Consider the following 27478-nt stretch of genomic DNA (forward strand, 5'->3'; position numbering starts at 1 on the left):
TTTTACCATAAATTTATTTATTTATTTAGTCTTTTTAGGGCCTCACCTGTGGAAAATGGAGGTCCCCAGGCTAGGGGTCAAATCAGAGCTATAGCTGCCAGCCTATACCACAGCCACTGCAATGCCAGATCTGAGCCAAGTCTGCGACCTACATCATAGCTCACGGCAATGCTGGATCCTTAACCCAGTGAACGAGGCTAGGGATTGAACCTTCATTCTCATGAATACTAGGTTAGACTTGTTTCGGCTAAGCCACAGTGAGAACTCCTATTTTACCATCAATTTAAATTCATCAGAAGGAAATGACCATTCTTGCCAAAGTCTTAGTATTTTGTAAATACATGCTTCAAGTCCAAGAATATATATTTATCCCAATTAAAAAGATAAGTAATTATCATTAGGAGGTCGAGTAAGTGATGTATAATATGACCTATAAAGCTGAATCCAGGTCGTAAGGTGAAGGCCGTTTTTTTCGCTTTGACCACTACACCTCCCTCCTCTTCAGGCCGCTCCTTGTCCTAAGTAAAAATAATACTTAGCCCATCACATCAAGTGCTTACAAATGCTGAAAAGCAACAGAAAAAGGTCCTACCTCCTCATACGCGTCTATGTCAATGTACACATCAGTCTCAGGAAGCTGTCCAAGGACTTTGTAGCTCGGACTGAAGACAGAGAGCGAGGGTGTTAAAACACCACCGTGCTGAGGTGCCGGACATGGTGGAAACACAAGGTTCTGCACGTGCAGGTCCTGTACGGATTCGCTAGTGACATCAGGAGGCCTCGAGCCTTTCTTTCATGGTGCCTTTTCACAAGGGCTCCACATATGTCACACTCCCGGGGCCATTCCAAGCCTAATACACCCCACACACCTTACCCCACACAAACACGATGTACACACCACCACCCCACGCCCCCAAATACACACACACTACCCTACACACACACACACACACACCACATACACACCATACACATGCATATCACACACACCATCTGGTCAGGACAGAAGACCCAGGCATTTATACACGGGGGCAAAAATGAATTGTGCAGCGTTCAAGCCAGGGACACTTGTAACTCAATCTCCTATCACTCAGTAGATAGAATTATCTTCCCACTCTAATTCTAAAGCAGGAGAGGGGATTTTCATTTTGCCTCTAATAAGACTTTCTGACTCTCAGAACGAGGGTGGGTGGAGTAGTCAACCGAGGGTGTGGGGAGAAAACAACAATCTCAAATCAGCATAGAAGTTTTCTTAGTTTGGTGTGAATAGATTTTAAACATTATTATTATTATTATTGTCTTTTCAGGGCCGCACTCGCACCACATGAAGGTTCCCTGGCTAGGGGTCCAATAGGAGCTGTAGCCACCAGCCTACGCCAGAGCCACAGCAATGTGGGATCCCGGTTACGTCTGCAATCTCCAGCACAGCTCACAGCAATGCCGGATCCTTAACCCACTGAGCGAGGCCAGGGACAGAACCTGCATCCTCATGGATGCTAGCTGAGTTTGTTAACTGCTGAGCCACGATGGGAATTCCTTAAACATTATTACTATTATTTCCTTTAATGGCTGCACCTGTGACATATGGAAGTTCCCGGGCCAGGGCTGAATCTGAGTCGCCAGGCCGGGGATCGAACCCGTGCCTCAGCAGCCACCTGAGCTGCTGCAGTCAGATTCTTGACCCACTACACTATAGTGGGAATTCCTAAACATTATTTTTGGAGAACACAAATTCCTAACTTTTTATAGGACAGTCTGGCTCTAATTAGATACTGCAGAGATGACAGGTACTACTTCTTAAGCACCTGCTCTTACCTTATTATAGTCCATGAAAAAAAATCCTGCTGGGCTTCTTTATGCCATCATGTGGAAGAGAAACTGAAGCCCAGTGGTATTAGGTGAGTGGTTCGAGGTCAGAGAGTTTGGCAGAGTCAGGATGTGGGTCAAGGCCTTTGCTTTGACATCCCACTGTCTGGCTACTACACCTTGCGGCTTCTCAGCACATATGGGCAAGTGTTTGAGTTAGAATCCACAGTGGAGAGGTCAGCTGTTTTTCTGGGTGGAGTCCCTCAACAAACATCAAGAGAACACACACTGTGTGCTGGGACTGGGCTCCAGAAGCCTTGCCTCCAAACCAAACAGCTCACCGTCTAGTGGTGTCTGTGGGCAAATTTAACACCAATGGCCATTTTTGTAGATAAGAGGCAAGGTCCTCAGGTGAGCTACTGGTTGTGAGCAAACCTCCTATAAGACTCAAAACATTGTGCACATGCTGCGATCTAGTACTGGGGGTGTGGGAGGGGCAGATAGCTGAGGGATGGACACACGGACCACACACGCACACAATTAATTAGGAAATGTGGGAGGGGCTGGAGGACCACGGCGCTGTGGTGGGGCTCTCTCTGGCTGGGTTAGAGGCATCTCAAAGGGTGAGGATTTCAACAGGCAGATGAGAAGGCTTCCTGACCACCTGGGGCCCTCTGGAACCCCACCTCCTCAGCTCCAAATACTCCCTGCTTCTGCCCCAATGAGCCTTGGAGCAAGAAAGTCTCTGTGAATTCCGATGGGGTTTTCCTCGGGCACCTCTTGTGGTTAATATCACCTGAATTTTGCTTACACCTACTGAAGCACTTATAACTGTGTACCCCAATTTCTTGAAGATGGATTATAAAATGCTGATTAATAAGAGTTAGCCTCTGGAGTCACAAAAACTCATATGTGAACAAGCTGCCTACCACTTACCGTGTGATCTTAGGTAAGTTAAGCAAGGCCTCAGTTTTCACATCTGTGAAATGGGGATGCTAACCCCCTTGGGCTGCGAGGATGAAATGACATGAAGCATGGATCTCGGCATAAAGCCAGGCACAGATCGAAAATGGCAATAGTTTGGATTGTTTCCTTTGGTTACTTCATTACCATAAGCAGCAGCAGCAGCAGCAGCATTGTGTATCTATCATCCTCAGGAGAGAGCAATCTTTTTGAGGGGAAGGACCACGTCTTATTGACTGCAATACCCCTAGAATCTAGCATCTCCCTAGGAATAGAGTAGCCCCTCAAAATTTTTCCAACTAAGATCATAATTATTTTAGTATTTTAATACACTCTGACCCCTTTGGGGGGCATAAGCAGAATTTCTGCCACATTTAAAGTATCACCCACAGTGCCTGCATGGCAGAGGCATCGGGAACTATTTGCTGATGAACTGACTGTCCCATAACCATGTGGCCTTTGAGGATATCTTGGTGTTTGAAAGACAAGCAGAGTCAGTGAAGCCCTAGCCCTCTGAACAGTGTGCCCTAATTATAGAAAAAGAGGCAGCTGAAAATAGGCGACCTGAGTGCCGGCTCCCCAAACTCTAACCTATGAAGACCCAGCACAATCACCAACAGGGACAGAACACAAAAAATGAACTTCAGTGAATTATTTTAGAGCGAAGGAGGTACAGCATTAAAAAATAAAACCCTGCCTAGCTTTAAAATCTATGATAAGAAATCATAAAATCCTGTTTGGTTAAAAAACCCAAAGTCTCAAATTCTATATCACTGCTTAAAGGATATGTTCTTAAACCATGATATTCTCCAAAGTTCTAAGATAAAAACTTTGGCATGTACTAACAAGATTCTTTAGAAAACCAAGGGGAGAACTTCTTTTACATAAAAGTGGGTGACAGGGTGGAGTTTGTTATTAAAAAGTTTAATTCTTGAGTTTAGATTCCACATGCTGTGAACTTTCCCTTTTTTTTTTTTTTTTTATGGCCACGCCTACAGCATATGGAAGTTCCCAGCTAGGGGCAACTGGAGCCACAGCTGCCAGCTGACGCCACAGCCACTGCAACTCAGGATCCGAGTGGCATCTGCGACCTACAATGCAGCTCACAGCAACACCAGATCCTTAATCCCCTCGGCAGGGCCAATCCCACATCCTCATGGATACTAGGTGGGTTTGTTACTGCTGAGCCACAACGGGAACTTCTCCCCTGTCATTTTTGATGAAGAAAATGCTCGTTTCCTACTCTGCAGAGTGGGGAGAATCCTATCATTCTGCAGATGAAAGTTCACAGCTCCATCCAGCAGCCTTTCAACACATCACAGTCAAAACTTTGAGACCCATCATAGGATTTGTAACTAAAGGCAAATAGACTAACCTCATTTTCATCCCTCTCCGTGTTAAATTTTTGGGTGCACAGTATGTATCAGGCCCTGTGCTGGGCTCTTCATGTGCATTATTCTCATGGAAACTTATGATGTAGCAAGTATTGGTCCCGTTTTATAGAGGCAGAGCTCACGTAGCTTAAAGAGTGTGCAGCCAGGACTTGAACCCAGGGTAGTCTGACCCTAACACCAGGCTATGGCTATGTCTATAGAAACATGTGTCTTATTTTTTCTTTATAGTGATTTATTTACTTATCATGAACACAGTGTGGCTTTTTTTTTTCCACCCATGACATGTGGAAGTTCCTGGGCAAGGGATTTTCACCCATGACATGTAGAAGCTCTGGGGCAAGGGATTTAACCCATGCCACAGCAGCGACCCAAGCCATAGCAGTGACAATGCTGAATCCTCAACCTGCTGTGACACCGGAGAACTCCCACAGTGTTTTGTTTTTTAAGTTACTCTATATCTTTCCCAGTGGGCTCAGTTTTCTACAAGGAGAAGAGATGGCAGGTGAAAATGATTCAGGGTGGAGAAAGGAACAGCTGAAGAGTGAGAGTCTGCTCCTTGTCATCAAAACCCATGGCTATACACAGTACTGAAGCAAAGTGCAACAACACACAGTTCATTCAAAGGAGGGTAAATAAGCCATGGCCCCACTGAGACCAGAATGGCAGGAACCATTCTGGCACAGAAATCGCGTTCTTTTAAAATCACTGATGGGACTACGGACTAAGACACAGTAGAGCATTTGATAAGATCATATTGAGATTTTTATTTGGCTTAGTCCATGAGCCCTGTGAGTCTTCAGCTCCCTCTCATGCTGATGAGAAGTAACGAAAGAGCTTGCTCTGACCAGGGTGAGCTTTGATCCACATTTAAAGCCAGTGTTGCAGTCTCAGGCAGGACACACACCCACACCAGTCTGTGCACTCACCTCTGTGTTCTGTAAATCACAGTCAGCAGCGCGATGATCACGGCAGTAATCAAACCATAGTCCAACCCCAGGAACAAGGAGGAAACAAAAGTGGTAAGCCATATGGTCTAAAGAAAAGAAAGAAGGCTTTACGTAGAATCATGGGAAAAATTTCCTAAGCTCTACTTACACAAGCATGCATGCACGCGGGTGTACACACACACACACACAGAGCCTTGCCTCACTGGATGCTGCAAACAACCACTGACCACAGTAACTTATCTTTCTCACATTGTTATCAGAAACGATCCATTTGTTGTTATTCACCTAACAATCACCTTCGTTACTTACCAGCTCTATTTTGCTGGTTCTCCAGAAAAAGGGGAGATCTGAGAACTGCATAAACATCCCTTTCAGGTTGACGATCACAATGGCCGAGAGCACAGCCTGAAACACAGCACATCCACACATGCCTCTCCTCTGGTGTCCAGAGACCCCTGTGCTCATTTCTCACTGTCTTCCCGCTGCCCTCCCCACCCTCTTCCCCTGCAGCAGTGATGGTACATCGGGAGCCAAGAACACCTGGAATTTCAGGACCTGGTTAGCCAAAATGGGCCTTGGAAAGCAAGCCTTGCGCCCTAGCAGCAAACTTGCCTGGTGGTCAAGAGGTTCAGAATTAAACTTGGTGCCCAAGGAGTTATTTCAGCCACGGCCTTCCTGCCTTATGATTTTCTCTGTATCATTCCCAAGTTCCACTAGGTTAAACGTATCAGTAAACAAATGTCTTATGAGTGTGGGCGATCTCAGATTTTCAATGGAAGGATAAAGTCACAGAAGATCAAAGAGACAAGGGACCTTGGAGGTTAGCCAGTCCAAAACCTCCACTTTGCAAATAAGGAAACTGAGAATTAGGGAGGCTGTGATGGCTTTCCCTAGGTCCCAGTCGCTGGCAGATTGTGGAATAGGATCTGGACCCCAGCCTTGGCCCTTTCTCATACCACCCTGCTAGGCTTACAGTACAACCACGAGATAGCCACAAAAATAAATACACAAATCAAAACAGCAAAATCTCTACACATGGAAAAACCTCACACTGAGTCAAGCTACGTACCTGGGGTAACGATTCAAAGAGGAATCCAGTGGCTAATATGACCAGCAGAATCATTAACGAGGCCAAACACCCTGCGAGCTGAATGAGAAAGGACACATGGAAGAGGCCTTTAGGGGACGCAAGGAAGTAGTGAGGCACAGGTTGGCCTTAGTTTTTTGATTATCACGGTGGGACAATACGGCTTCACATTAAAATCATCCAAACCATTATATAAACCTCTACCTCTTCCCCACGCCCTTCCTGAAATTTTGGTTCCCTTTTTATAGCTTTTAGATAGAAGCTGAAATGTTTAAATATCCTGAGTGAAATGCCCTTGCCGGGGTGGGGGGTGGGGAAAGGAGATGGCTGGTGCCAACACGAGACCCACCAGGGCCAGAAGAGCTCAGACAAGACTTTGCTGTCCAGTGTGGCAGTCATTAGCTTCATGTGGCTATTTAAATGTTAAAAAGAAAAATTAGATAAAATTAAAAATTCAAGTCTTGGTTGCCCTCACCACATTCCAAGTGCTCAAGAGCTAGTGGCTGCCATGCTGGATAGTACAAAAATCAAGGTTTTTTTAACTGCAGAAAGTTCTACTGGACTGTGCTGGCATCCTGACCATTCTCACCCTCAAGCTTTCATGACAGCATCCTATTTTGAACTTTGAGTTTTACTGGTAGCAGGGAGTATAATTTTTGATTTGATTGGCAAATAGACCCCTTTCCTAGAGATCTGGTTCCTCGTGATTTGCTTCAATCAATCATGCCTGTCTCTGACTCATGCACAGCTCACTGGAGCATGGATCTCTGGGCAGAATACCATCCAGAGATTAAAGTTTATCACCCAAATGACCTGTCCTTAAAGGGAGTTGCATACACACCTGGGTCTTCCCTCCAGTTCCCTCCTGAACAAGGCTTCGAGACAAGGAGCATGAAATTGAAAAAGTCTGGAAGAGTGAGCCGATGGAATTGCACAGTCCCAGGGCAATGAGCTCCTTTTCCATGTGGAAACAAAGCAGAAAAGAGTTCAGTTATTTTTCAGGGGGACAGGCATGACAGCCCATTTCACGCACATTTTCAGCAGCACAGGCTATCTCTTCATTCTCTTTTCAGATCAAGAATTTGTTTAGCATGGGTTCAAAAATAGGAATTATTGCACAATCTGAGGTGAGAGAAAAACACTTTGAATTTTTATTGTATTGGAGATAAATGCTCTGCTCACCACCCAGCCCCCTCTTTTCCAAATGCTCTTTACATAAGTGATGCTTTTGTTTTTAAAGAAAATCACAGCAAAAGGGACAGAAACTTTTTGTTGTTTAAGAGGAAGTTACTAGTGCATAGGACTACGGGCATCTTTGAAATGCCTGGGCTCTTGCTCATCAGTGAGTCCATGTCAGTGTCCTCTGAGGACCAAGGACTGAGTCCTGCCTGATCGCAGGGCAACTTCTTGTCTTCCTCAGATCACTATATCTTGTACGAATTTGGGACATCTGGTCTCCTCTTAGAAACATAGCGCCTACTAAAGTAGGCATTGTCATACCAAAATAATGGCTCATGGTACTCACTTAAATACCATGATGAAATACTTTATCTGTAGCTGTCTTATAAGAGAAGGTGGCCAAGAATATATTGCGGCGTTTAACTGATGAATGATAAACTCCAAGTTTGAGGCACAAAGAGAAGGACTCCTGTGGAGTAAAAACAGTTCCGGAAAAAGCATTCGATTCTCAAGCTGTGAGCTTTAAAAACAAGGATAACACCTAGAGGAGTATGGCTAACTGTAAGCCTCGGACTAAAGATTTCACTGGCTGACCAGGCGAGGTAGGATTCTGTACTTCAGGGTTTCCGATGATCTAATAATGCACATAAAGCATGAAAAACTGTCGTGTTGAATAAATACATGCTTCAAATACATCCATCGTCAAACTAATGTTTTTTCCTAGCAAGACAGATAGATCCAATTCATCTGCCTCCCACAGCAGAACATGATGGCTGTACCACTATGAAATCTCTGCAGGAAATGAATGATTTTTACCTGATTGCCATCAACCTGGTAGCCATGCTTATTTGCCAAGGTCTTGGCCATGGAGATGGTCACTGAAAATCCAACGATGGCTATGGCGATGGCATCCACATACACAAGGTGAAAGAGGCTGGTGTCTGGATTGGCTGGAGGGAGCAGCCTGAAAAGTGAAGCTGACTTTAACCTCGGGCCTTGTGACCATTGGGGGGGAAAAAAAAAACCATGCAACTGGGTGGGGTGGATTTTAGGGGGGCAACACCTGCAGATGAGGTGATCAACGCTCAGGTACTTGTTTGGCAAAAAGGAGGGCTCTCTTTGACACACAAGTTCTTTCCAGGCCCTGACCCCAGAGAGCAGGCTTTCTACCTGAGTGGGTTATCAACAGAGATCAAATGCCATTTTCTTTAGAAAAGGAGTAACCTCACACCTCCAGGCACCGTGTGTATGGCAGGTATAAGTAAGACTCAGAGCAGGAAGAAGAGAGGGTCAGCGAAGCACTCAGATGCCACAGGACATTCGAACCAAAGACCGAGCAAGGAGGGAGCTGGACAAGGGCTATTTTAGTGGAGAATGACCACTGTCCAGGCAACACTGGGTACTCAACTGCTCTCCTTTTCTATTGGCTGTAAGGACTCTGCTTCCTCCCCCGACCCCTTTAGGTGAGTTTCTAACACAGCAAAGGAGCAGCAGCTAATTCTACCCCTTGGGTCTCATCTGGGAATCCTAGGAATCTGGAGGGGCCAAAAGTGTGATTTCTGGAGCTCCCCAATAGGGAACCTAATTTTTGTGGTCCATTCTTGCAGTTTGGAACTTTTGTCCTAAGAGAACAAAACAGGTATTCCCTAGAATGGTATGGGGGAAGGAGCACAGAGATTTTTCAAAGGCATCTGCTCCAGTTCAAGGCATTGGGCTAAATAATATCAATTAATCGATGCATAAAATTATTACTATTACAATTATTTACTAGGTTTTTCTCTTGTGCCAGGTTCTGTGTTTATTTCTCTCCAAGGGCACTGTGAGCAGGTACCATTATAATCCCCATTTTACAGATGAGGAAGATGAGGCAAAGTGAGGTCAAGCAACTTGTTCAAGGTCAAATGGCTCATCTACCAAGTACATCAAAAACCAAGAAAAACCTGTCTTTCCATTCCTCTTTCTCATACTGTGTCATCTCACAGTGACCAAGGAGTTGTCTTGGGCTCTGGGGTAAGAGGAAGGGAGGGGAGAAAAGGAAAGGTACCTTACATACACTAAGCCTAGATTATGTGCTACGTGCTTGTTTGACGTCATCTCATTTGTCCTCAAAACAATCCCTTTAGATAGGTGCCATTATTATCCCAATTTAGAGGTGGAAAAAAATGGATGTTTGCAGATGGTAAGTCATTTGCTGAAGACAGAGCAGAGAATCAAACTCAAGGTGTCTGACTATAGAACTTACTGTTTTTCCCTTGCACTTTGCTGCATAAGCATTAACCAGGAGAGAAGGCCTGGCAGTAGGTTTGGGTCTGAGGAATAAGAATACGAGAAAAGAATGTCTGTTGTAATGAGTTAAGGGAAGCATATAAACCAAGGAACAGGATATATTGCCATGAATCGGATCCTGAACAGTCAACTGTTACTTTCCGGACACTACTGTGCATGTATTTACGTGTGTGTGGTGTTAAGTGTGGTGGTTTGTTTTCAAGTCTGGCCACCAACGATTCTTCCCATACTTGTGTGTGATGCTCCCCTACCTAGATGTGGAGTCTGTCTGCCCTCCGGCTGAATCTGAGCTCCCCTTTTGATTTGCTTTGACCAAAAGAATGTGCTGGATGTGATGTTGTATAAGAGCCAGAAGCAGCCTGAGCTTCTGCTCTTTGGACCACTGCTCTGAGCCACCCTCTAAAGAGTCTGGGTGCCCTGGTGGTGACCCACGTGGAGAGAAGATGCCAGCCAGCCCCCCGCTGTTTCAGCCACTCGAGCCGAGCTGTCAAATGTGTGAGTGAGGCCCTCTGGATCCTTCGGCACCTGTCACTCCTTCAGAGTCTGCAGCTGCCTAAGACCCCAAGTGAATCCCACCTGCACTGATGAACTATGACAAATAAATGGATGATGTGTTTTTTTTTTTTTTTTTTTGTCTTTTTTTGCCTTTTCTAGGGCCAATCCTGCGGTATATGGAGGTTCCCAGGCAAGGGATCAAATCAGAACTGCAGCCACTGGCCTACCCCAGAGCCACAGCAACGCAGGATCCGAGCCACGTCTGCAACCTACACCACAGCTCACGGCAACGCCGGATCCTTAACCCACTGAGCAAGGGCAGGGACGGAACCTGCAACCTCATGGCTCCTAGTTGGATTCGTTAACCACTGTACCACGACGGGAACTCCTAAATGGATGATGTTTTAAGCCACTGTTGTCTGGCAGTAAGACTCACAGACCCCTGAAACAGTATGATTGTACAAAGACAGCTAGTTAGGGAGGCATTATTGGTTTCCTGCCTTGGCTGGGGCAAAGTTCCAGAAAAATAAGATTTCTGGGAAGCCAAGTTTCAAAAAGGCAAAATGTTCTTACCTTTAAAAAAAAAAGTTTAGCTCTCACATATAGAGGGAAAGCCACCTATTTGGGTACAAAGCCATAAAGAAAGGAAGGCATGAGGTGGGAATGATGGCAGCATTTGAATGCTCAAAAGAGGAAATCTAAGGATGAGAACTCACATGTATACTGTGTGATTAGTTATTGAACAGGGTTATCTATTGGATCCAAACTAATTACGTTAAAGACCCAGACGTGAGGTAATGGAAAGATCACACAACCGGTATCAGGAGACTGAGCTCTGGCTCCAGGCTGAGACTCACCAAACCTCACTCATGTCTCTCAAATGTCACCTTTCCTGACATTCTACCTAAAACAGCAAGCCCAGCCCCTCAGATCGCTTACCTGGCTTCCCCTGTCTTTACAGCACATCTCAGCAATGTAGTTTCTGTCTGTCTCTCCTGGCAGAACATGCGCTCCAGGAGAGCATGGACCTTTGCACCTGCATGTTTGCTTTTATTCTTAACTGCTGTGTCCCTGGCACATGCTAGGCACTCAATAAACATGTGCTGAATAAATGCACTTCCTCATCTGATGAATGAGGACAGCATATGTCAACAGTATTACTGTGAGACGTTTTAACTGACATGACGGGTATGAAAGTGCTTAAAAATGATAAGTGCAACTAGAGAAGCAAGGGCCATCACTGTATTATACCTTTACAATGAATCCTATGTAACTTGTTTATGACAGCAATTCATTGCTTCGAGGTGGAGTGCAGGCTTCCTCCTTTAACACTTGCTCCCTGGGGTGAACTTTGGCTTAAAGAGAGCAACTCCTACTCCCTGTCCTTCCTCGGAGATTCTTAGATGGTTCCAGAGGCAAGGCCTGATGGAAAAATGCCAGGTTCTGTCCATGTCCAACATCTGGGCAAATGTCTGACTCTGTTCTTTTGGAAAGAGGGAGAATACAGTGGCGAGAAAGAGACAGTACCAGAGACAGAAAGACAGAGACACACAGAGAGATACAGAGACCAGGAGAGGCTATCAGTCACTCCTGCTCCTTCAAACATAAAAATAATAGTACAATTTTTAAAATGTAGAATTAGGTAAGAGAAAAACTGATGAAGCAAAGAACTATTCATGTGAAACTAGAAAACTTGTTGTAATGAGCCACAGAACTGTGAACTAACATGTCTCACACGTGCACTGTGTGCGCCAGGTGCTGTGCTGGCTGCTTTACAGACGTGATCTCCCGTATTTCCCACAACTGCCCTTGAGACAGGCACAAACGATCAGGCTTACCTGGTGGGGGGGAAACTGGAGCTCTGAGAGGGTAGGTGACTTGCCCAAGGTCACAAAACTAGTAGGTGGCAGGCTAGATTTAAGTCTTTTTTTTCCCAGTCTTTTTAGGGCTGTATCTTTGGCATATGGACATTCCCAGGCTAGGGGTCAAATCGGAGCTGCAGTTGCTGGCCACAGTCACAGCCAGAGCCACAGCCACGCCAGATCTGAGCCGCGTTGTGACCTACACCACAGCTCACGGCAATGCCAGATCCTTAAGCCACTGAGCGAGGCCAGGGATGGAACCTGCATCCTCATGGATACTAGCTAGATTTGCTTCCACTGCGCCATGATGGGAACTCCTAGATTTAGGTCTTTTTGCTCTTAATTTCTATGCCACCCAGGAAGAGATCTAAAAAACTGATAAATACTAAACAATAGGAAATAAAACCAAACGAAAAACCACATGCCACTGTTGGTAGGACTGTAAAATGGTGCAACCACTATGGAAAACAGTGTGGAGGTTCCTCAAAAAGTTAAAATAGAACTACCATAGGACCCAGCAATCCCACGGCTATGTATGTATCCAAAAGATCCAAAAAGCAGGGTCTTGAAGCGCTAACTGCACACCCAGACTCATAGCAGCATTATGCACAATAGCTAAGAGGCAGAAGCAACCCAAATGTTCATCAGTGGATGAATGGATAAACCAAATGTGGTCTGTATATTATGGGCCATTTTATTCTGCTTTATTTATTTATTTATTTATCTTTCTTTCTTGGCCACTTTGAGGCACATGGGGTTCCCAGGCCAGGTATCAGATCCAAGCCACAGTTGCGACCTATGCCACAGCCATCACTACGCCGGATCCTTTAACCCACAGGCGCTGCAGAGATGCTGCCAATCCCATTGTGCCACAGTGGGAACTCCCAATCCTGCTTTAAAAAGAAGGAAATCCTGGCACATGCTACAAGATAGATGAATCTGAAGGATATTATGCTAAATGAAATAAGCCAGTCACAAAAAAGGAAAATAGTGCATGATTTCACTTATATGGGGTAGTCAGATTCTTAGAGATAGAAAGTAAGAGCTGGAGGGAGGGAGGGAGAATGGAGAATTACTGTTTAATGGTTTAGCATTTCAGATTTATGAGATGAAAACATTTTGAAGATCCGTTTCACAACAACGTGAAAACTCACTACTAAACCGTACGATTAAAAACGATTAAGATAGTAAATTTTATGTTATGTGTTTTTTACACAATAACCTCCTCCCCACACTCATGCTAAAAAAAAAGAACAAAAAATCTTCAAGATTTCAGCTATTTGATGTGTCAAGGGAAAAAAGATTTTTCATTGAAAGAATACTAAAGCAAGAGTTACAAACAAGGATAGATTCATTGATTATTCAAGTCATACTGTTACTTAGCACCAATTTCCTACCCTAAAGGAAGGGTCCCAACGACATCCACATTGTATGATTCTTTCAAGTTAAATCCAGCTGAAATGCCAGTTCCCATAACCACCTGAAACAGACAAAATGCAAACGTACCTTTAAATCAGAAGAACATTCAAACACCACAAACATAAGCTCCAAAGAACTTGTTAGCCTAGCCAAATCTATTCTCACTTTTTTAGTTTTAAACAAATTACAGTTAGCTTCCAAAAATTCTAACTTATCCTAATGACTCCCTCCCACAAAATTAAAATGGACTCAACAATTTCCTGGTGGCCTGAAATTCTTTTCTCTTTGTCCTACTCCACTCTGAGGTATCTGGCTAGTTGGCTGCAAAAAGAAAGAGGCCATAAATCCTTTCAGGAGTTGGCTTTGCCTTTGGGGCAGGTGAAATGAGGCTCTGGCCAAGGTGGCATTAATAAGGGACACTGAAACATGTACTGTGAGGGAGGTATAATCACAGTGGTTCACGATACCATGTATGTTTGGATCTACAATCTTCATGTTGACTCTTTTTCGAAGACAGCAGCACCAAGGTGGTTAGAAGCCTCCATCAACACCCTACGCCTGCCTTCTCCCACTTCCGTTGCAGAGTCAGGGTCAGAACAAAACTGCCCATCACAGAGTGTCCTTGCTTATAAGGCTTCCTGGATTATCGGGGTGTAGATTTAGTGTCTAAGGTATAATCCTAGTGAGCTACCAGAAGAGAAAAACAATGGGAGATAACAACTGTTTTTATCCCAAAGAGTTACTGCTTGTAGAACTCTCGGAGTGGGTCACCCAGGAGAGTAGGCATATGGCTGGCCAAGGATAGAAGCAAGTCCCCCTCCCAGAGGTGGCTGCTACAGAGAACCAACAAGAAGGTAAGTTTGTTATTAGACACTGCAGCCTGAGAGACCAAGGGTGTGCCTGCTTCTGGCCCCTACGACAAACTTCCCCTTCCTGGTTGGTTATAAGGTTTGTTACCTTTTTTAATTTATTTTTTCTTTTTCGGCCACACCCGTGGCACAGGCAAGTTCCTGGACTAGGGACTAAACATGAGCTGCAGCTGTAGCTGCAGCCTCTGCCATATCTGTGGCAATACAGGATCCCTAACCCACTGTGCCAGGCCAGGGATCGAACTGGCACCACCACAGAGACCAGCTGAACCATTAATCTACTATGCCACAGTGGGAACTCCTATTTGTCATGCTTAGTTACCGTTCTTGTGCATATCACACTGGGTGAGTGTCTGGAGTATTCAAATCTACAGGATAGATGTGGCTCAAGTTCCTGAGGCATCAACTTTATGCAGTGGTAAATAATTCAAACCATAGCTTTCTTATAAACACAAACAGATACACTTTGAAGTAGAATGCAACTCTTCCTAAATTTTATAAGAAAGAAATTTCTTGTTTAAAGAGTCATGAAGAGGAGTTCCCGTCATGGCTCAGTGGTTAACAAATCCGAATAGGAACCATGAGGTTTCGGGTTCGATCCCTGGCCTTGCTCAGTGGGTTAAGGATCCGGCGTTGCTGTGAGCTGTGGTGTAGGTTGCAGACATGGCTCGGATCCTGAGTTGCTGTGGCTCTGGGGTAGGCCAGTGGCTGCAGCTCCAATTGGACCCCTAGCCTGGGAACCTCCATATGCTGCAGGAGCAGCCCAAGAAATGGCAAAAAGATAAAAAAAAAAAAGAAAAAAAGAGTCATGAAGATTCTGCCACAGATTTTCCAGTACGGTTTCCCTTTGCTCTGAGGAGCACACAGAAAAGAAGTTTAAAAAAAAAAAAAAAGGCCAACTCGTTCACTGTAATTACGCGAACAGAATTCTGGGGAACCACTGGCCCAGGAAACATGAAGAAAACTTTAAAGGGAATCTGGAAAATGGACAGAATGAGGAAGCCAAGCCAGGAAAGACAATCCTCATCATTTACTTCATGAGTAAGGCTTGCCTTGCTCTTTCGTCAGGCAAAGGAGCTGAGCATCTCCTGCTGTTCTCACAGAGGAAACAAGAGCTTTGTGCCCAGGCCTAATGAGAGAACAGGTTGTTTTGCCTTGCTTTGTTTTAGCCATTCCCACGACACATGGACATTCCTGGGCCAGGGATTGAATGGGAGCCACAGCTGTGACCTATGCCACCCCAGATCCCACGGTGTCAGGCCTCAGATAAAACCCACGCCTCAGTGGCAACCCAAGCTGGTGCAAAGACAAAGCTGGATCCTTAACTCACTGTGCTATAGCAGGAACTCTGACAGAACAGGTTTTGAAATGGTGAGAGATAGTCCTATTCAAGTGTAGACAAGACAAAAGCAAGGAAAAAGATCAAAGGACTGGCTTCCTTTGAGCTGTACCAGCCAGTGGCTGGAACTTTCTGCTGAATTTGGACCAGATACCTATACTTTTTATTTCATCTCCTTGTGCTTCTCAAATCATATGTACCAAAGTGCCCCAGGGTCCCAAGGAGAGCTCATCAGGATGCTGTGGGATGTGATTGTTTAAGGGAAACATAATGACACCTGTCAGATACTATGCAAACTTCTGGTTTGAGGCAGTTCACAGTTTCAACATCAGTTCCCACCATATTCATTTTGATCCAACATATCTTTGCAAAGCTGGGTGTTTAGTGGTTGCTGTGATAAAAAGCAAGAACTATGCAAATCAAATTTACAAGCTTTTGTACAGCAAAGAAAACCATGAACAAAACAAAAAGACTGGGAGAAAATATTTGCAACTGACAAGGGCTTAATTTCCAAATATATAAACAGCTTATACAATTAGTAACAACAACAAAAAAATAATTCAACAAAAATGGGCTGAAGACCTACATAGACATTCCTCCAAAGAAGATATACAGATGGCCAACAGGCACATGAAAAGATGCTCAATGTCACAAATTATTAAAGAAACTCAAATCAAAACTACAATGAGGTACCTACCACTTTACACTGGTCCGAATAGCCATCATCAAAAAGTCTACAAATAACAAATGCTGGAGAGGGTGTGGAGAAAAGGGAACCCTCCTGCACTGTTGGTGGGAATGAAAATTGGTGTAACCAACTATGGAAAACATTACGGAGGTTCCTTAAAAAACTAAAAACAGAGTTACCATATGATCTAGCAATCCCACTCCTGGGCATATGTCCAGATAAAACTATAATTCAAAAAAGATACATGCACCCCTATGTTCACAGCAGCACTATTCACAATAGCCAAGACACGGAAACAACCTAAATGTCCACTGATGAATGAAGAAAATGTGATCATATATATACACAATGGAGTATTACTCAGCCTTAAAAACAATGAAATAATGCCATCTGCAGCAACATGGATGAATCTAGAGATTATCATACTAAGAGAAGTCTGAAAGAGAAAGACAAAAACATATAATGTCACTTACATGTATAATCTAAAATACGGCACAAATGGGAGTTCTTGCCAAGGCTCAGTGGAAATAAATCTGACTAGTATCCATGAGGATGTGGGTTCAATCCCTGGCCTTGCTCAGTGGGTTAAGGATTCAGCATTGCCATGAGCTGTGCTATAGGTTGCAGACGTGGCTCGGATCTGGCATTGCCATGGCTGTGGAGGAGGTCGACAGCTGTAGCTCCAATTCGACCCCTAGCTTGGGAACCTCCATATGCCACAGGAGCAACCCTAAAAAGACAAAAAAAAAAAAAAAAAAAAAAAGCACAAACAAACCTATCTACAAAATAGGAACAAACTCACATTACATAGCAAACAGACTTATGGTTGCCATTGGGGAGGGATGGAGTGGGAGTCTGGAATTAGCAGATACAAACTGTTATATATGGAATGGATAAACAACAAGGTCCTACTGTATAGCACAGCGAACTATACTCACTATCTCAAATAAACCTAATAGAAAAGAATATGCAAAAGAAAGTGTGTGTGTGTGTGTGTTTGTGTGTGTGTGTGTGTGTGTGTGTGTGTGCGTATAAACCGAATCACTATGTCATACAGAAGAAATTATTATGATATTGTAAATCAACCATACTTAAATAAATTTTTAAAAAAGCAGGTACCAGGAGTTCCCATCATGATGCAGCAGAAACGAATCCAACCAGGAACCATGAGGTTGCGGGTTCCATCCCTGGCCACACTCAGTGGGTTAAGGATCTGGCGTTGCCATGAGCTGTGGTATAGGTTGCAGATGCCACTTGGATCTGGCATTGCTGTGGCTGTGGTGTAGGCCAGCAGCTGTAGCTCTGATTGGACCCTTAGCCTGGGAACCTCCAAACCTCCATATGTCGCAGGTGTGGCGCCCTAAAAGGCAAAAACAAAAAAAACCCCAAACAAACAAACAGGGCCAGACTCAAAGACTTTGAAAAATGTATGGTTACTAAAGGGGACAGGTGTGTGTGGAGGGAAGGAATGGACTAGGGGTTTGGGATTGGCATATGCCCTGAGGTATATGGAATGACTGGCCAATGGGGACCTGCTGTATAGTGCAGACAACTCTACCCAATATTCAACCAATATTCTTTGATAATCTATGTGGGAAAAGAAACTCAAAGAGAATGGCTGTATACATATGCATAACTGAATCACTCTGCAGTACAGCAGAAATTATCACAACACTGTAAACCAACCATACTTCCCTAAAACCTTAAACAATGAAAAAAATAAAATAAAATGGCTTCCACAGGATGTATGTGTATAGCAAATCTCACAATGTATATTTTAAATATCTCATGATTTCATTTGTCAAACTCCATAAAGCTGAAAAATAAAATAAAGTTAAATTTTTAAAAAAGCAGGTACCACACAAAAATCAAAGTGAACAGGAAATGAAGGTACTGGTGTCCCTCTGCTCCCAAGGTTTGAGGGCCTGTCAAGTGCCCACCAGCCACACACATTCATTAATAAATTACTGTGGATATTTAAGAATGTAATAAAATACACTTTGTTTCAATTTATGTACATTATTTTTATAAACAGTTCTTAAGTCGTAAGACATAAATATATATTCATTTGTCTGAACCTAACTCCTCAGCAATGGAGTTAATTAAGTCTTTCAGCCTAGGAGCGCCAGGAGCCTAGAAAGTTGGGAACTTTTGCTCTTTTCAAAATGGAAACAGTTACTCATTTTCAGATTACTAAAGTTTGACATATTCATTATAAAACAACTGGACAATAAAATCTTTGAGAAAGAAAAATATCCATAATTTCAGAGAAAATTTACATTCATATTTTTATGGATAGTCTTCGCCTATAGATATTTTTATTTCTTTTCTTTTTGGCTGTGCCTGTGGCATGCAGCAGTTACTGAGCCAGGGGTCAAACCCATGCCACAGCAGTGATCAGAGCCATAGCAGGGACAATGCTGGGTCCTTAATCTGGTGCTCCAACCAGGGAACTTCGGTATTTTAAAAATCATCCATGCCCATGCATTAACACTCTTCTTTTTTGTCAGTATATTTGTAAAAGATCCCCTTGACAAATTCTAGCCGTCTCTTTGCAGAACGGAGCGAAAAACATTCTAACTCCCTCCACCCCCGTCCACCTCTAAACATGTCATGGAAATAGCTGCGTGAACATGGTCAGAAGTCGACTTACCGCGAAGAACTCTAAAGGGATGGGTGCTGGCAATTTCTCTTTAAATCTCTCATTAAACTCCTTGCCACCCAACAGCAAACCAAAAACCATCAGCCCAACGCCCAGGGAACACACGTTGAGGTTTTTAACATTCTGCAGCACCGCGACTGTACTCTGTAACACAGTGAACACTGGGTGTTACCTCAAGCAATAGCTCCTGAGTAGACAGAGACGGTCTTGTGCGCTAATTCACACTGGCCGTCCCAGTACTGGACGTTACCAGCTGAAAGTTTTGTGGAAATCTCTTTCTTGGCAGCTTTCACCAATTCGGAGTCATTTTTACCCAGTCATACAATGTTGCCATTGTAACCCTTACCCGGTAATCTTACATTACAGTGTTCTCTGCTATGCTAATGTCTCAGGGTACGATTGTAAAATTCAGAAAAGTAACCCTGACGCTGAGTCCTGAGCATTAGGAAAGGATTAGGGATGACATCAGCAACATAATCCAAAGATAAATATATAGACAAGCTTTGGGATGCTCAAAGAGGGAGACTCTTAGAAGATGAAAGAGGAAGCAGGTGAGCTTTGAAGGCAAGAGAGTGGCTGAAGCTTGGAACGAAGCCCAGGATACTTAGAGAAGAAAGCCACTTAATTTTCTCCTAAGGCTACGGCCTCAGCACCCGAAACACAGTCCGTTCTCATCTGGACCCTGGCAAAGCAGGTTCCCACTGAGCCCAGGTTACACACCTTCCCTATCAAAGCCTAGACCACACTCAGTCGCACTTGTCTGTTCTATTTCCTTTGTGACAAGGCACTTAGAGAAATCTCAGAGTGAGAAGCATGTTACCAGCTATTACGGGAAATGAAGAATTTAGTTATTTAGGGTCTGTTCCCACAGTTGGACTCCATTCTAATCAAGGAAGGACTCAGTGGTAACTGTCACTTCCTCAGAGTGACCTTCCTAGACCCCTAATCTCAAGGTCTTTCTATTCGACTTTCATAGCATTGAACTTTGCTTCACAGCACTGAACACAATTTGTAATTAGTCGCATAGTCACGTGATTAGTGGTTTATTATTTGTCTTCCCACTGGTCTGGAAGCTCCAAGAGGGCAGGGGCGCTATCTGCCTGCTCACTGCTTGGCCCAACGCAGTGCCTGGCACACCAAGATCTTCAAAGGCTCTAGGTCCTTCATTCTAAGAATAGCTGGAGCAGCATCTCAGAAGTTCTGGTATGCAGGACTTCCACTGTCATTTGGTCCTAATTATTTCATACTTTTCCTCTTTGTCCACGGGTTATTTAGGTTTTTGGTTTCCAAAGGTATGGGGTTTTTAAAGCTATATTTAGTTATTGTTTGCTAATTATACTGTGTGAGAAAACAGGGAATTTTTAGAATCTGGGGTCAGTTTTATATGACCACTTTCAACACGATCAGTTATTATCACTATTCCCTACATGCTTGCAAATAATTTATATTTTCTCTGAGGTGGGTAGAAGAGTCTATGCATATTTTATTAAACTGATTAACTGTGTTAGTGAAATCCTTTATACACTTATTTATTTTGCTTGCTTGAGTAAGCAGTTTTTGAGAGAGCAATGTTATCCCATAATGCCTTTTAACTGTTAGTTCCCAAAGAGAACCTAATTTGGTCTTAAGAAAAGGCAGTCTCTGCAGCTAATTAGGGTGTTGCCGTATCACCAAATAAAGATCTAACAAAAACATTCCATGTGAGGTAGACAGGGTCACATATTAACGAAATGAGACTTTATGGTTTAATTCCCCTTGTGGAGCTCTTCTTAGAGAAGCCTAAGAGTAATGAAATCTTCTCCACTCTGTTGAAATTCTTGGAAATAAGGGAGGCTTGAAAGTGAAAGAGATAGGGAAGAGAAAGGGGGAAAAATAAAGAAGGGGAAACAAACACCAGTAAGTCAGAAAGTTGCTTACTTACATACACCACCGAAAAGATCCCACTGTACCGCTTTGTTTTAACGCCAAACAGGTATTTTAACATGGAGGTGAAGACGTGCACGGCTGCCGCGGTGGTAAACCCACGGACCAGGGGCTCCGTGAGATAGATGGCCACAAACCCAAACCGACAGACACCTAGGCAAAACTGTTTTTTTTTTTTTTTTTAAATGACAAAGAAACAAACAAATCACATGGTAGATGAGGAAGTTAAAGCCAACAGAACACATTCAAAAGTTCTTCCTGGACCACTTTCTAACACTACAAACCTGCACCTGCAGCAGGGAAGCAGCTAACAAATCAATCGCTGGTTATGTGTAAAACAGTGGAAGGTCTGGAGGGGCCTAGAGCCCCGAGACCCGGCACGTGCATACTTTCCTTGTCCCTAGGTAGTGGGGGCGAGCTTGGTCATGGCACTTCCTGTTCCTTCCAGGCAGATGAGAGATGCTCTCTTCCATTACTGAGCAATCCTGCTTCAAGTTTGCTTTGCTTTTGGACGTCTCTAGAGTATCCAACCGAAGCTAGCAAGCTCCTAGTCAGTATCAGTTTAAGGAAGACATGCAGCAGGATTGGCGCGGCTCAGTACCACAAACCTGGAACTCTGGATTTTTGCTAGCTGACCCTGCCCACCACGTAGACTAGCCAAGAAAGCTCAATGGATACTTATTAAATGGGAAAATGAGAGCCCATTTCTGCATCTGTGAGTCTTACCTGAATGATTCCTGAAAGTAAGGTCACAGACATGGCGACTTTCACTCTCAAGGCATCTCTTGCCTCTGTACCATTGGTTGCGTTCACTCCTCCCGGGATGACTATATCATCTGGAACTAACCGAACAGCCACGCCGCCTATCATCAGGCTGATAACAGCAAACGGACCTGAAATAAGGAGTCATTCATCAGGGAGAGCGCTTTCAGCGTGCCTAACGTGGTTGGTGCCAATATATCTGGAGACACAGGTGGGGTCAGTAAATTCTCCTTGAAATAACGGTGCACTGTGATGCTATCTTCCATCTCACATACTCTTCTAGAACCTTGACACATCCCCATGAGGTCTCTCCTTGGGACATGCCCGTAACCACAAGAACACAGCAGAAGTGACAGTGCCTGAGAGCCGCACTACTTGCTTGTGTTGTAGCCCTGCCTGCAAGAAAGCCCCACTCAGGACCACTTGGAGAGTGGAGAGCAGGTGAGGGGGGAGGTCAGGAGAGCAGGATGGGTGGGGGACTCTCGACTGCTGAAGAGACACTGAGCCAAAACTGCCCAAATGAGCTCTTTCCAAATCCTCTCCCAGAGGAGCTGTGGGAGATAAAATGACAGCTGATTTTACCTGCTAAATTTGTGTGTGTGTGTGTCGGGGGGAGGGTATTTGTCACCCAGCAATGGACACTTGAGACCTTGGGTGTGTGTTGGCTGTGGCAGCCTCAAGCAGTGCCAACACTATTATGAAATCCATAGAAATCTGATCCTAAATACATGAAAGAGAAATCATGTCCAATTCAGAGCCTAAAATAAGATGCAAAGACAGTACATGCATAGTGAGTAGGAACTTGCGGTACCACTGATAAAATAAATAAAAAGAAAAACCAGATAAAAGAAAACCATTATGAACTGAAGTACTCATGTCACAGACTTCAACAACTCTTTTCACACAAGAAAAAAACTGTCTTTTTTTTTTTTTCATTATGCCCAGATTATAAGAAAACTATTAGTTTTAGAAATCTTGGTGGGTGTACTTGTTTAAAAAGCCTACTGGGCATACAGTTAACAGAAGCTACTACTGAGCAGATGTCCTAATAACAAACATGCTATTTCTTTGGCAGACTGCAAAGCTTGGAAATTCACAAGGAGAGGTACGAGAATATCAACTATGATGTTTACCTATGGATATGTGTCTGGAGGTTCCAAAAAAACAATACATGATAACAGGGTAAAACGAAGAGTACAGGCCAAACACTGGAGGCACAGCTGCCAACATTGCAAAGGCCAAACCTGTAGGATTAAAAACCAAACAGAAATGGGGAAATTATTAGAACACAGCAGGCTCTATGTATTTTGCTCTTGGTTCTTTATGATGGACAAGTGAAACCATGTTAATTTAAGCAGATGCGCCTTAGCGTGCCCACCCTTCCACCCCACTCCTACATGGAACCCTACATTTGTGCTTACAGAGTCCAGGCTGTGGCAGTTTTCCTTGTTATCTCCTCTTTGTCAGGGCTGCATTTTCTCCTGCTTTATTCTTTTCCAACTTAACATAAGGGTAGAAAGTCTTGACTGGTGCAGCCAGAATCTGGTGTTGATGCCCAAAGGCCAGCTGTGTCTCCAGTGGGGTGTTCTCAGGGTCCTTTGGAGACCTCTCTTCAGTGATGAACTTCTGGCCCATGTGACGCCCCCTCCCTTGACCTTGACCCCCTTCCAGGTTCCAGTTCTTATACCTCTTCCAGGTTGCTTCTGCTGACAGCTGTCCAGCCTAAGGGCAGTCTTCCTGGGCCCATACCTTTCAACTGAGCCAAGCCTGGTTACCTCCCACGGTACCCAGTTATCCCATGCTTTACCCCAGGAAACTCTGGAAGCGTAGGTGGTGCCCACCAGCAGAGGGCTCCTCTTCATTCTGCTGTCTAGATGCAGTTCACATCCTTTCACCTGCAGATTATTTTTTCTTGTAAGAATTAGGCAACAGCGCCCACCAGCTCCAGAGGACACGGGTCTGGTGCTCTGAGTGGTTCTCTAGCTGTCCTTCCTTCCTTGGCTTTAGGTGGAGGAGAAATGCAGATGGCTTTTTTCACCTTTCTCTAGAAAATTTTCATTGCAAATCTAATATCAATCTTCTCGCCCCCTCACATATCCTGCCAAAGTGATGCACTAAAGCGAGAGCATGTGTGTCATCCACTTGTAGTTTCGCATAGATGGGCTGGAACGCCTTTTCAGAATGTGAAGACAATAAACACCCTTTGTTCTCAGCCTCGGGGCCTCACCCAAATATCTGGGGCAACTAGAAAATTCATGTAATGCACTATCATGTTGTGGATAAGAATATTTTAGCAAAAGAAGAGTTGGGAAAGCATCCCTATTTTGTATGTAATAATATGGCCACTTTAATTTTAAAAAGAGCATTTTATTTCTAGCAAACGAATGCATGTCCATAGTTTAAAAAGCCAAACATTACTAGGGAGGCTCAGAGGAAAAGCCAGCACTCGTCTGCCTTACCTATAGGGTCAAATCCCCAGAGGCACTCACTTCCAACTCTTTTAGCTGTTTTTTATTATTTAGCTCCATTTTCTCTAAGTTATCAGTTCTCAACTGAGAGGATTCTGCTCATGCCCAGGGGACAGTAGGCAAGGTCTGAAGACATTTTTTTATTCACACTTGGGGACAGAGCTGCTATTGCATCTAGTAGGTAGAGGCCAAGGATGCTGCCAAACATGCCATGATGCATGGGACAGCCCTACTACCAACAATGTATATGGTGTGGGTTTGAGAAACTTGTTCTAAAGGATGTGTTTACATTGTTATTTCTAAGTTTATCAGTTTTAGACATAAACTACTGACGTTCTTTAATGTCTATTTTTCAGCTTCTCTTTAATCATAATTTCACAATGATGTGACGCTTCCCTTTCTAGAAAGTTTTGGGATCTTCTGTTTATTCCTGGTGTTCTGCTATTTTACAATGGTGTGTCTTAAGTTAATTTTTCATTTATTCCACTGGGTACTCGGTGGTTGCTCTCAGTCTGAAAACTCATGTGTTTCAATCCTGAGACTACCCTGTGACAATCTCCTCCCTCTGTTTATCTTCTTTCTGGGACTCTCAGTAGATGTATGAAGGAAACACCAGGACTGATCCTCTGTGTTCTTAGCTTTTCTCTCTTATTGTCCATTTATTTATCTTTTTCTTCTACCTTCAGGAAATTTCCTCTACTTTATCTTTCAACTCTGTGACTGAATATTTTATTCCAGATATCATGCTTTTAATTTCTGTGAGCTCTTTTTATTCTCTGAATGCTCTTTTAAAAACTGCACCCTGTCCTTGTTTCATGGACTATGTTTTCATATCTTTCTAAAGGATATGATAGCGCAGACATTTCCGATTTTGCCCTTTCCATCATATACGTTCCTAACGAGTTCTTTCTTCCTGTTTGGTTTATTTTCTCTCTTTCTGAAGCTTCATATGCATTGGCCCACTTGGTTTACTGCTGTTAACTTTCTTAGCTGGGGAACCCTCAGTTGTCAGTGTAACTCTTTTTCTCTGGGGGCAGCTGACCACCTGCCTTGTGCTGTAAATGTATACATGTATGTGTAAATCCTGAAGATTTCTCAGAAGTATGCATTTACATGAATTCACTGCAGCCATTTCCCATAGCTCTGTCAGTCTGACTTCACTGAATGTTAGTCTAGTTTCTAGACTTTCCCTCCTTAGATGCTGCTCCTCCCCCTGCCCTCACCTCCACCTTTATTTTTTTTTCGTTTTTGGCCACTCGGCAGCACATGGAGGTCCCCTGCCAGGGATCAGATCCGAGCTGCAGTTGCGATCCAAGCCGAAGCTGCAGCAATGCCAGGTCCTTAACCCACTGTGCCAGGCCAGGAATCGAACATGCACTCCAGCGCTCCAAAGATGATGCTGACCCCCGTTGTGCCACAGCAGGAACTCCTCCACCTTTAAATATATTCCTTTCTCTACTTGGGGTGTTGGTACCAAAGTGGTTGGGACAATGATTCTAAACCTGTTTAACAGATTTAATAGATTCAGTAACTCGGTCACTTGGAAAATTAAAAACTCAGCTGATTGATCATTGGGAGAATGATTATTTTTAAAAATTGATCATTGGATAATTAATTTCTGGGAAACTAGAAAAGGCAAGAGATTTTTTTGGCCAGCCGATAGAGAGGCTATTGAAGCAATTATCCCGTTTTGACTATACCGAGTCACTAGCACTTCCAATTGGCTTCCCCACACTCACTCTAGCGCCGCTCCACCAACCAGGTCCATTCCCCACACAGCAGTCTCAGTGATCTCCGACCCCAAACCCAAGTGAAAAGCATGCTGATAGCTTTCGTGGCACTCAGAATGAAATCCAAGAGGGGCCTACTGAGTTGTGCAGATCTGCCACTGCCAGCCCCGCTGGCCACTGGCCCCTCACTCCTGACGCTCCTAGCACACTGCCTTTCTTGTAATTCTTCAAACCAAGTTTCCAAATACCCAGTGCTTTTCCCTGCCAAGTGCCTTCACACATGCTATTCCTTCCTCCTGAAATTCAGCTCTTCTCATTCTTTACCGGCCTCTTATTCATCCTTTCAGTCTCAGCTCAATCTCCCCTTCTTAAAGGGGTTCTTGTGACTTAGTCTCCCTATTATTATCTCATAGTTCCCCGTATCCTTCATAGTGTTTATCATCACTGTAATTAAAATTTTATGCGTGGTGGGGTTTTTTTGTTTTGTTTTTCTGTTTGTTAGTTTTGCTTTGTTTTGTTTGCTTTTTAGGGCTGTGCCAGTGGCATATGGAAGTTCCCAGGCTAGAAGTTGAATTGGAGCTACAGCTGCCCGCCTACACCACAGCTTGCAGCAACACTGGATCCCTGACCCATTGAGTGAGGTCAGGGATTGAACCCACATCTTCATGGTTAAGAGTCGGATTTGTTTCCACTGCACCACAACGGGAACTCCCTATGTGTGCTTTTATGTGCTTCATGATTGGAGAGTTAGTTCCATGAGGACGGGGAGGGCCAGGCAGATACTTGTTGAATGTATATGAAGAGATGAATAATCAATGAGTATTTTCTCAAATTCTTATATCCCATATAAAATCACATAAATGCAGAGGGATTCAGTCTATCACGGTGCTTGTAATTAGAATATGTACTTATAAGTCAAGAACCTTAACAAGGACAACCCCAACAACATGTTCATGGAATGACTGATCAACTTAGCAACAGAAAGGCAATGCCCAGCCAGTTCCTACGTGTACTGATCTGTAAAAGAGTATCACTATATTCTCAACTAATATCTCTGGGGCTTTCAAAGGGTTAAACTTTTCTGAAGCGTACCTTCAGACACGTTAAATGTTACTAGAATGATATGATAAAAACTATGAATTTACAGCCATGATGAAATTAAACAGAAATATGGTCAAGCAATTATTTGAGGAGACGGTAGCAGAGGAGAGAAAAAAAGAAATATATTCTACCGACCTTGAGGAAGCTGCAGCACCCCTGTGCTTATGCCAGATACCAAGTCACCCAACACATATTCCTTGAATTTGTACGCAGGCAACCACTTGGTTATGGGAAGGAACATGTAAATGATATTTCGTATTTTCTTTGGAGTGCATCTGGGAGGACAAAGAAATAGATGACATGAGGATCATTTCTGCAGAATTCACACCAACGCAGTTTTCCTTCCTCACATCCTGGAGCAATAAGCAAGAATGCACAGTTCATGCTAAGGATGACCTTTCCACTCTGCAGAGATCAGGGACGAGAAGAATGGATTATTATTATTTTTTAAAAATAGGAACCTCTGAGTTGGATTCACAATAATGCTCTACAATTGAC

The 27478-nt window shown here is 43.7% G+C and overlaps 1 protein-coding gene across 16 annotated transcripts in view; it reads right to left on the reverse strand.

Moving 5' to 3' along the window:
• The window catches only part of SLC26A5 (solute carrier family 26 member 5), a 77552-nt gene that overhangs the window by 12872 nt on the left and 37202 nt on the right, over positions 1-27478 (reverse strand). For 11 of the 16 annotated variants that reach the window (XM_084974082.1, XM_084974073.1, XM_084974076.1 and 8 more), the window contains 12 exon segments: positions 27116-27255; positions 22815-22925; positions 21646-21812; positions 20918-21082; positions 18988-19140; positions 13417-13499; positions 8193-8340; positions 7039-7152; positions 6180-6257; positions 5420-5515; positions 5090-5196; positions 593-662 (listed from right to left, as the gene is read on the reverse strand). In XM_084974082.1, the coding sequence (XP_084830208.1) occupies positions 593-662; positions 5090-5196; positions 5420-5515; positions 6180-6257; positions 7039-7152; positions 8193-8340; positions 13417-13499; positions 18988-19140; positions 20918-21082; positions 21646-21812; positions 22815-22925; positions 27116-27255 (1432 nt within the window). 16 annotated transcript variants of the gene reach the window in all.

Source organism: Sus scrofa, chromosome 9, assembly GCF_054392235.1.
Source record: "Sus scrofa isolate SSC_HxYL_T2T_F1_AM1 chromosome 9, Sscrofa_HxYL_maternal_Yorkshire_Landrace_v2.0, whole genome shotgun sequence".
Classification (NCBI taxonomy): Eukaryota; Metazoa; Chordata; class Mammalia; order Artiodactyla; family Suidae; genus Sus; species Sus scrofa.